This window comes from Lutjanus erythropterus, chromosome 14 (genome assembly GCF_056507025.1).
Source record: "Lutjanus erythropterus isolate fLutEry1 chromosome 14, fLutEry1.hap2, whole genome shotgun sequence".
Lineage (NCBI taxonomy): Eukaryota > Metazoa > Chordata > Actinopteri > Lutjaniformes > Lutjanidae > Lutjanus > Lutjanus erythropterus.
In genome coordinates this window covers 12,072,470-12,083,663 of record NC_139330.1, presented here as the reverse complement: position 1 = coordinate 12,083,663, position 11,194 = coordinate 12,072,470, and the positions used below count along the sequence as shown (strand labels likewise).

Below are 11,194 nucleotides of genomic sequence, written 5' to 3'. Positions count from 1 at the left end.
TCACAGTGGCCTTAAATACATTCTGAAAAGTGCAGAAGATATTGGTTGTTTTTGATAAAAGTCGTTTATGATGGCATTCATGCTTGTGTACTGTTTAATAATTAAGAATAAAATGTGTATTGATTTTCTACCGAATGTAGCCATACATTGTTATAAAACTGCCATCTAGATGCTGTTTTTTCAGATTTTTTTTGTTTTTATGTGCCTCAATTTGTTGTTGCAATGTGTATATTAATATTCATTTGTATTTTTATGTGTGCAATGGGATGTTAGTACATAAATACTATGTGTGGATGACAAAATCATATCGAGGTAGACTATGAGAACATGAGAAGTGATTGCAATAATATTGTTACTTAGTCTGTGTATATATGTGATTGTGAGAAACCGCTGGTGGTTTTTCCATATCGAGGTTAAATGTGTGCAGCAGTTGCTCAGTGGAGATAAGTCAAAAAGATGTGTAGCAGGTGTATAGGACAGGGTATTATATATCTGTTTTTTTCTTCTCCTACGATTTGAATACTTTTATGATTGTTCAGCAAAGATCTTATGTTTGAATGTTTTCAAGTGTGTGTGTGTGTGAGAGAGTGTGTGTGTGTGTGTGTGTTTATTGGGTTGTACTTTCAAGAATAACTGTGGTTTTAAACGTGCATGTGTACTTGCATGCAATTTTGCATCTTTGTAAGTGTAAGTGTAAAAGGCTTGCATTACTCATAACCAGAGAGGCTGTTCTGTATATTGCATTCAAATTGTCCCAGGTGTAGCTTGTATAATAAAGTGGAGCTCTTAAACCTTAAAGTAAATGTGTCCAGTCTTTGAAATCATTGTTCCTTTGAACTGGCAGGTCTCCAAAACTATCACCACACAAGGACGTGCTGCACTTGCTGCCTAGGGAGCCATTACAGACGGAGCAAGGTTGTTCCACTTGTGTGCCTCTAAGATGGTGCACACCAGAGGGAGACTGGCATTGAGGAGTGAAAATGATCGAACAATCTTAGTATCTTGTGTTATGAGAGGAGATGAAGAGTTGGATGGGAGGAGGGGCTGCCTGTTGCTGGCCATTTCCTCCCCCCAGTGCATTTTCTGCAGTCCTTTATTAGCTGCTTATATCCTCTAGTAGCAGGAATTGCATTATTACAAGTTTGTGCTGCCTGCATCTTACTGTGTGACCTAAAAAATCAAAACATACAGGCCACACACACAATTGTCACGCAACTCATGCAAATACAGTGCATAACTCTGAGCACATAACCACATTTTAAGAAGCCTTTTAAATGTTACAGACACGTCTAAACAGGAAAAGCAACAACGCATCTTCCTCTTTATGGAAATTTGAATTGTGGCTTTCCTGTTTACAAAGGTGTTTCCTGTACCTTCACAGCTGATCAGCTCACACGGAACATCAAACAACCACATTCATGTCTGATTTGTACTGTATCTTAGCTTAAGGCACGTAGAAATCCCCAGCACATCATTCAGGTGTGACTGTTTGTATTACAATGACTGACCAAAAGAGGGCTCTGTAATAAAATGTGACACTGAATCCCCCAAATGACCCCCTCTGCCAAGATCAAGTCAGCATGAAAAGATCAGATTAGACTTAGACCCTTTTGTTGATGTTACTGCACGACGAGGGACGTTAAAAGATATATTACTTTTCATTATATAAAGAACTGATAAGATAATATCATGTAATAAGTGGATTAAAGGTCCAGTGTGCAAGATTAAAGGGGATATATTGGCAGAATATGGCAGAAATAGAATCTAATAAGCATAAATATGTTTTAAGTATGTATAGTAGTAATGTATAATCACCTGAAAATAATAATCATTTATATAAACAGAGGGCATTGCTCCTCTTCTCATGCTCATGCACACTCAGCCATGGCAGATATACTGGGAGACAGTCCCAGAGCTGTTTCTAAATATCTTTGTCTCGCTGATGGTGCTGATAACACCAAGACTAATTTTACTGTCTTTGTCCATCTCTGAATTATTTTAAAGTACTTTACATATGTATTAATATCTTCTTAGACTAGAGGGGTGGAAGAAAATATTTATACACTTGAGTATCACCTCTTTATGCTCCTTGTAGAATGAAAATCATATAAATGGATAAATAAATGTCATATAACACGAGGTTTATTTTATGACACATGCTTTTGCAACAAAATGCTAGTTGAAGTTCCTTTATGCTACTCACAGAACAAAAATTATGTAAATAAACATTTTTTTGGTGGAGCCAGTAAGACTTTGGATGCATCTACAGACTGAGGAATGGTGTACACAAATCTAGGGTTCCCTTCTAGACATGACCCTCTTCCATAAAGGCCATCATGTTGCACCACCATGACTTTACAGTAGCGCAGAATCACTACTAGATGCCACTAAATCCTACATCCTGGTCCTTTAAGTACAAAGTCAAGATGCTTATACTCTGTGTAAGTATTTCCTTTTCATGCAGCTTTATAGGTCTACTCCGCTACATCTCAGAGGCAAATATTGTACTTTCTATGCAGTTGATCTGTTGATTTTGAAAGTTTCTGATAAACACAAGGATGAATTGCTCCTTAATGTGCTAAGGAAATGCTACACACTGGTCCTTTAAAAAAAAATAGGGTTTACTGCTAGACTGAAAAAACAACAGCAGCGACTGTTCCTTGTATCTTACCGACAGTGGTGGCGTGCCGTCGTCTTCCACAGTGACAGTGAGTCGGTACTCTTGCTGGCGCTCTCGGTCAGGAGGCGCTGGCCGTGTCACCATCTCTCCGGTCACGCGGTCCATGCGGAAGGTGAGGTCCTGGTTCCCGGCCGTGATGTAGTAAAACAGCATGGCGTTGGGACCGATGTCTTGGTCGGTAGCCATGACACGGAGGACTGACGTACCACCTCCAACATTCTAAAATTTACATTCATTATTTATTGGCTATGGTAGAACAATCACAAACCTGAGACAGACTATTTAAAAATGATTATTACCACTTAATAACAGTGCTTATGACTCAGCTCATAGTTTCAGTTGAAGACTGAAAGGTAAAGAAGATAAAGGCCATGTGATGTGCAAATGTGTCCCTACCTCGCTTATGCTGACGTTGTAGCCCCTCTGGCTTTCAATAACAGGTGCGTTGTCATTGACGTCCAGGATGTTGATGGTGAGGGAGTGGTCTGTGTGTCTGGGAGGTGAGCCATTGTCGATGGCACGCACCTGTAACAACAAACACATGCACTGGTGTGTACTAGAATAAAAGTCTTCCCATGTATTTGGACCCATTGCATAAAATCACAAAAACAAAAAGTGTACGCACTTAATCTCCTTCTGATGTGTTCAACAGCAAGATGCAGCGTGCTTTCTTCTATGTGAATACATTGACTTAAACTATTAGAGTACACCCAGTAGAGTGCACATCTCCACCAGGCAACATGTGGTGAAACACCTTCTGCAGAGCCACCACAACTTCCAGATGCAACCAGCAGAGATGTGCAAAGTTTTGCAAACAGGTGGCTTTACAACAATACAGTAGATATAGAAATCTACATTTTTGGAGAAACTGACAAAAGATGAAATTTGAAACAAAGAGCTGATTAGATCGCATCTAGGAACTGAATTTAATTCCAACAAGTAACCAGCATCGTGTTCAATTTTCCACATTTATAACAAGCCAGATTTCATGAAAATCTGTTCAGAGTCAATGCAGTTATAGTCGATCTTATAGTGAGGTCTGCATCTTTCAGTACACAATGTGTTTGTCTTCTGGCTGATCTTAAACACTCCAATATGACTATGCAATATGACGCACAGTGGCGGTGTGCAGCAGTGGTTAATGAGGCACAGGCAAAATGGTGGTGAAATAACTTAAGTGGATCATAACACGTCGGGTATGGAATTAATCTGCAGATGCACCAGTTTAAAATGAGACCAGTCTTTTCTTTTTGAGCCACAACAAAGGCCAAAATGTGGCCTACAACAAACTCATAGACAAGCTTTGTTTTTAGCCTAGCAGTTGTTGATCACAGCCAGTTAAGAGAAGCGAGGAGTCAGCAGATGGTTATAAAACAGAACGGTCAATAAAATACATTTTTCAAAAATCCCCTCAACCACGAGAATTCCTAGAACCTACAGTCATAAATGTGCATAAAAAATATTAGGCAGAACAGACAACTGTTCACCCCCAGCTCCATCTCACACACTCACACACATCCCAATACATGATTTTCTGCAGGTGTAAGCCTATAATAATATATTGATGCGATCGGCTGAATTCGAAACCTACAAAATGGTCACGTGTTATTTGTATCGTCCAGTGCGGACACTCATGTGACACGCATGACAACAAAATGGTTTATTTTATGCTGAGGCTAGAAATCAAGTCAGGGTTGTGGTGTAAGTGTTAAAAAAGTGCAAAAGAGTCATATGGCCATATAGATATGTGGTGAAAGATCATAACTGCATCATAAAAGTCATAACTGCATGTGAATTATTGCCTGACCTTGAGCAGGTAGCGGTCTACTGACTCTCTGTCGAGAGGAGCGTTAACATAAACCTCCCCATAGGTGTGGTTCACTGTCTTGATCTTGAACACATCCTCCATGTTGCCTGCCACCAGAGTGAAATTGACCTGAAAGAGAGCAATAAGTCAGAATGAGAGAAGGAGAAAGGAGTGAAAGAATGAAAATAGTACACTATAACATCAGCTTAGGCTCAGACTGAAACTCAAATCATGAAGTTAAATAGTCTAATAGTTATGTGTGGTCTTGCAGGTTTTAAATCTCGACGGGAATCACAACACATGCTAAAGAATCACAGGGAGAATCCATAAAATGTCAGAAAATGATGAAAAATACCAATCAGTGTTTCCCAAAGGCCAAGATGATGTCCTTGTTTTGTCCACAACCCAAAGATGTTAAGTTTATGGTCAAAAAAGAGTAAAGAAACCAGAAAATATTCCCATATAAGAAGCTGGAATCAGAGAATTTCAACAAAAATTGCCTCAAAATGATTAATCAATTATCAAAAGAGTGGGCGATTAATTTAATAGTCAGCAACTAACTGATTCATCGATTAAGCACGGCAGCTCTAAACAGAACTTAGAGCAAACAAACAGGCAAGAAATGCTCCTGAATTTATGAAAAGAAAAGGAATCATAACTTGAGAGGCAGTTGAGGGTCGGGTTAGTGGAGAGAAAAAATAGCACAAGCAGAGTGAAAAAAAAAACATGCTGTTTACAACAATGTGTAGCAATCTGCAGCCTGTATAGTAGGTAGTAATGAGGAGAAATATGCTTTGCTGGCAACTTTAGCGGACCAGTATGCTGAGTCTGCTCATAGTCTGCTGATAGTGAAGATTTATGGCACTCACGTCATATGAAAAAGTGAAATGAGTCAAACGTAACTCGGAAATGTCATATTCACTGTTCTGAGGCCTGGTAAGGCATAGGTGGTAATGATCGATCGGTGTTTTCAGTTCCATGAAGTCAAAATTCAAAGTGTTTTTCTGTCTGTGATATTCTATATGCCACCCATAAGCCAGTATCTGGCACAACAGTGGAAATAAAATTGTTTTGTAGATATTCTCTGGTATTTTCAATGGTTTTTATTTTCCTGCGAAACGATTGGAAACTGTTGCTGACTCAACCTGCACTCGATTACTAAATCTGCATCCAATGAAACATCTTCTCATGGAAGGATAATACATCCATTCAGACCGTAATGTGTCTGAGGGCGTCGCTTCACCATACAAAAGCACAACTTCATTATTCTTTATTCACGTGTTTGGGTGAATCTGGACCAGAGAGACGTATTTTCCACAGGTGGAAGTACTGACATTATTTCGAGTTTGCTTGGCTCCTTGAGAGAGAACATGCAGCAGTTCAACAAGGCTCAGTACTGTAGTCCATTCCCTCTTGTCAAAGTGGCCCCCGTGTTGTTGCTTAAAGCTCTCAGTCTGGAACAGTCAGCTAATAGGACCACTCTCCCTCCTAGTGTTACATCCATGGACCGCTTTGACTGCATGGTGGGCAGGGAGCATAACACACAGTGCTACTGGCTGCTGTAAACATCCAATCAATGTCTGTGACAAGTCTGTCTGTTTTGCAGGAGGCATGTAAGCAATAAACGCTCCCTTCCCCGTCTCATGTGAACTTTAATTGCCGCAAGTTAAACTTTAATTGGATATTTCTTTAACCTGTCTGCATGAGCCCATGTTTCTCCACCTCTCCTTTTTATTCTCACCAGTCCGTTTAATCCAGCATCTCTGTCCCTTCCCAGCACAACTGCCACTTTTTTCCCCATGGGTGTGTTTTCTGCGATGTCCACTGAAGTATCCGATGTGATGTCAAACTCTGGACTGTTGTCATTCTCATCCAGAATGGTGATTGAAACCTGCCAAGACATAAGAGCGAATGTAGGCTCCAAAACTCGCCACACTGATGCAACACTTACCTTTGAGATGAACCTAAAACCTGAGAATACAAGCCACTGCAGACAAATAAATTTCATGTTGCCTTCAAAAAGAACAGAGTCTTACCTTCTGCACTTCCAATGAGAGATGCAATGAATAAAAGAGGAATGCCATTAAGTTTTCTACAATAGAACAGACATGACACATACTGTGATAAATACAAAGTTGTGCATGGAAATAAATAAATAAATAAACAGAATTCAGAACGAAGCGTACCACAGTGGAGTCCTTTTTAGGTCCTCCATCATCAGCTACAACGGTCAAGGTGTACATGTCCCCCTTCTCTCTGTCCAGCAGTCCTGTCACTGTGATACGGCCCTGAAACATCACACACATCAGCATGACTCTCCAGCTCCATAAAGATTCGATACAAGATAGAAACCACCTTAATGTGACACATGGGGATACAGATAAAGAAAGACTGTGTATCATAAAAATCAACACAAAAAAATCCCCATTTCTCATCTATCAAAGGGAATCAAGTGACATCAAAGCAAACAAGCTCTTTGATCAGCTTACAGTCATGCAGCTACAAGAGCGTTAGCTTAAATCACAGAGGAAGAGGTGTTATTGAATCAGGCTGTGGTTAATGGATGGAACACATTCGACAGAAGGTGGGTGTAGTCTTTGAAGTGAACAAAAAAGAGGCATGTGCACTGTGCTCATATCATCGGTGACCTTTCCTCCACTGCTCCCCAGCTCACCGTGACGCTGTCTATCTTGAAGAGGGCCAGAGCTGCAGGTGACGTGTCAGGGTCGAAGCGGTAAGTCAGCTGGTTCAAGTTGTCGGCCGACTGGGCCTGCACCTGGACCACCTCCGTCCCCGTGGCGATGTTCTCACGCAGCGAAGCCTCGTAGCCGGCGGAGAAGAAGGCCACGGCCTCATCCAGCTCATTGAGTAGCGTGACATAGACGGTGCAGAAGCCTCGGTGGAAAGGCGGGGCCTGGTCAGTGGCCGAGACGTTCATCAGATAGGTGGTCTTGGTCTCATAGTCCAGGTAGTCCACAGTGGTTACCAGGCCAGTGCTCACGTCCACCTCAAACTTGCGGTCTGAGCCGGACATGAGGGCGTAGGCAACGGCTCCACCATCACCTGAGCAGGAAGAAGGGTTGGTTGGTTGGGAAAAGGTCACAACAGCAACTTTAAAATTTTTCAGCTAGTGTGAGTTTTAAATAGTTACTAAGATATTTAAAGGAGAAATATATAATAAATCATAAAATAACCACGATATCATCAAAAATTAAAGGAGCAATTTGTAAGACCTCAGTAAGTCCTACACTGTAAGTTCGGCTGTTTATAAATGTATTGTCTGTCGATGAAAAGTTAAGTCCATTACCCTGAAAACAAAAACCCACTGCTCTGAAAATACACACTGGAGATGGAGCTCAGTGACTGTCTGTCTCAGTGTCTGATAGGCTCCATTAACATATTGCTCAATATAACACCTCTACTCCTTCTAAAAGATTATTAATGATTTCTTACAACTCATAAACAGACGTGTACTCATTTGGCAATCATTCAGCATTAATTTTTAATGTGAAATGGACAAACAAACAGTTGTTCTGGCCCAGAAATCTCTACGGGGAACAAAGTGGCTGTATTTCAACTTTCTACTTACCATGTTTCCTCTGATGACACATCATGGCCAGTTTATGATTTAGTACAATAAATACACAATAACAACCTGAAGACCTTGTAACATAGTTACAGTGAAGCTATAGTTACAATAACAGACAGCTTCCTTCATTCTGAGTTTTATTTAACACAGTTGTCGACGCCCTGCTCTGTTGGCTACGTGGTGTTTATTTCAGTTCCAATCCTGCTCTAATGTTGTGGAAAATTTATGTCACATCACCAGTTGCGTCACAATGCGTTTAAGAAACACTTAACAGCATGGGAAGTGAATAGAGGAAGTCTGCACTGTGGAGCAGAAGTAGAGATTTAAATGGTAGTTAAAGTGAACGCCACTTTTGTGCTGGTTAAGTGATTTGATATTGCCCATTGGAATGGCACCCACTAGTGTAATGGTTGGTGTCCTGCAAACAACTGACTCACGCCTGCGCCAGCAGAGCAGAAGTGGGGAAGTTTAAAGCCACAGTCAGCTAAATGTCTCTCTGCGTTCTGGACGGGGAGGATAAAACCTGTGACTGAAGGGTTGACAACAAGAGGTGACATCAAAAGACTGCACTCACCAGAGTCAGGGTCTGTGGCGCGCACCACGATCACAGAGGTGCCGATGCCAGCAGTCTCCCTGAGGCCCAGGCGGTTGTATTGTTGCTGGGTAAACACTGGCACCTCGTCATTGGCATCATCCACATATATGATCACCTGCAGGGGAAGACATCCTCTTAGAGGAAGGTCGTTTTAACTTTTGGGGAATGAGACCACAGACATAAATATTACATATCCAAGTCCCACTTTAGGGGCTGGATCCTCTGAAGTCCATGTTTTTGAGACTAAATGTGTTACAGGTAAACAAGACTGTCCATTTTTTTTAAAACAGTAGCCACATTTCCCGTGAAATTCTTGAAATCATCATTTCCTCCCTCCTGCTGCAGCTACCCTCCTCTTCCTCACCCTCACAGAGCTCCTCATGCTGCCCTCGTCACTGTTGTAGGCCTCCACTTCCAACATATGTGAGCTGCTGGTTTCTCTGTCCAGAGCCCTGAGGCCTCTTGTCACAAGGCCGGTCTGTCTGTCTATGCTGAACAGATTGTTACTGTTCCCTGCATGCATGCATACACAATCAAGAGCACACACACACACACACACACACACACAGAGAGACAGAGAAGGTGGAAAAAGTGAGACAGAGCAAGAGACTTCTACAAAAATGCACATTTTAGCAAAACATTTAATCCAGCCTCTGGGTCTATATATATCTAGATAATTTCAGTTTCTTCCACTGCAATTTAATGTTTAAAGAACCTGTCATTACTGGTATTTTCACTGCGTCTAGAGAACTGCATTGGAAACATCATTGGAATTATTATTATAAGTGCCAATTTTGCAGTATTTTATCACAAAACAAGCTTGAATCACTAAAATTATGGGAACTCTGTCTGTCTCATTTTGAATGACTGGATTAACCACATAAATTTAGTGCATCGTGGGAGCCTTTTCTTCACACATGCCCCACCATCTAAATAAAAGTAGAGCAGCACTTACCAGTCAGGATCCTGTACAGAACTCTGCCATTCTCCCCCTGGTCTGCATCCGTAGCTTGAACCTGTTGGGACAAACCCAAGCAGAAAGTCTGTACGTACAAAAGAAAACTTCACCGAGACACCAAACACAACTAAATCGACAATATGTCAATAAAAAACACCCAGCAATGCCACGAATCTCCCTTACTAACTACTAACTAACTAACATCATTGCATACTTGAACCTATTTTAATGATAGCCAATATAGCGATCATTACGTGAAAATTGAGCAATTGGATTAGATGATCAGTGATTCTGTTGTTCAGTTGAATGTTCAGTGTGTGTTTATCCCCATGAGGTCATGACATGATGGACCAGGGGTGTCAAACACACGGCCCATGGGCCAGAACCTGCCCGGGTGTCCTATCCGGCCCACTGGATGACTTTGCATAGCATTTAGTTAATTACAGTTTCTTCTTAAAAAATGCACCACCTTTCCTGATCAGTCCATTGGGGGTTGTGAGTCCCTATATGCTATTATAGATCCCAAAAGCTAACATACAGTCTATGTGACACAACACTGTCGAGCTCAGGCTACTGATCATGCAGGAGTAACCACTGTAAAAGTTGAGTGTCAGGTTTTTCAAGAAAAATTGACCAGTTCCCATTTCTTCACAGCAATAAATGGGAAATCAGTGTGTTCACAGAACCTCTTAAGTAATATAAAACAAAACTATGAGCCACCATCAGACTCACTGCGGAGAAAAATACAACTTGCAAAGGCAACTAAGAACAGAGAAGACAAATGAATTGTTGGCAGATTGAAGGAGACAGCAGTCTGTTTTTAGTCGTAGCTGAGAGATCAGAGATGCAGCTGTGAAAAGTAGCTGCTTTATTGCCTGTTGTTACCTTATTTCACAGTTTTCAGCTCTGACCCAGAACAAAAATTATGCAGAATGTTTTTTCTTTGTAACGTAACAAAAAATATTAATTTAAGATACGAGGAAATATAAGTGCACACAACACATTAAGCAGCCTTTAATTGCCTCTAGCAGGGCTAAAAGAAACATTTAGACATTCAGATTTTAGTAGAACCATTACACTTGAGATTTTTTTTCCATCATGAACAGTTCAAAAGAAAATGTGAACTCGTCGGAAAAGTCATCAGGCACAAAATGCAGGACACATGGGTACTAAAAGAGAGAAAAACATAATTTGTGAAACCAATAACCATCAATCATTCATGTCCCAACAATTACCACTTCAACACATACACAAACAAATGCATAAATAATTTGCTTCAAAGCCATGGCCTACTCTGAGGGCAGTTACCCTGAGTTAGTCACCTAACTTTTTTACACTAAAGGAAAGGGGAAAAAAAAATGAGGTGTTGTTATTTATAGGTTATTATGCAACCATGGTTTTACCGGTCCAGTCCGCTTGGGATCAGATTGGACTATTCATACATCTGTGACAGACAGCTCATTTCATACAGTTTTTTTTTCCACAAACCGATGGATAAATCGGTATTCTTCCTCTTTCACCACACATCTACTGGTTGCCCAGTGTCTTGTTGCCACAACAACCCC

The 11,194-nt window shown here is 40.9% G+C and overlaps 1 protein-coding gene across 1 annotated transcript in view; it reads right to left on the bottom strand.

Moving 5' to 3' along the window:
• The window catches only part of LOC146315242 (cadherin-23-like), a 30,701-nt gene extending 21,507 nt beyond the window's left edge, over nt 1-9,194 (bottom strand). The window contains exons 1-8 of the mRNA XM_084736544.1: nt 9,036-9,194; nt 8,651-8,786; nt 7,162-7,550; nt 6,674-6,775; nt 6,229-6,378; nt 4,488-4,616; nt 3,077-3,205; nt 2,672-2,899 (exon numbers count right to left, since the gene is read on the bottom strand). Coding sequence (XP_084592670.1) covers nt 2,672-2,899; nt 3,077-3,205; nt 4,488-4,616; nt 6,229-6,378; nt 6,674-6,775; nt 7,162-7,550; nt 8,651-8,786; nt 9,036-9,194 — 1,422 coding nt within the window. The remainder of the gene's footprint in view (nt 1-2,671; nt 2,900-3,076; nt 3,206-4,487; nt 4,617-6,228; nt 6,379-6,673; nt 6,776-7,161; nt 7,551-8,650; nt 8,787-9,035) is intronic.
• Between the last annotated feature and the right edge of the window lie 2,000 nt (nt 9,195-11,194).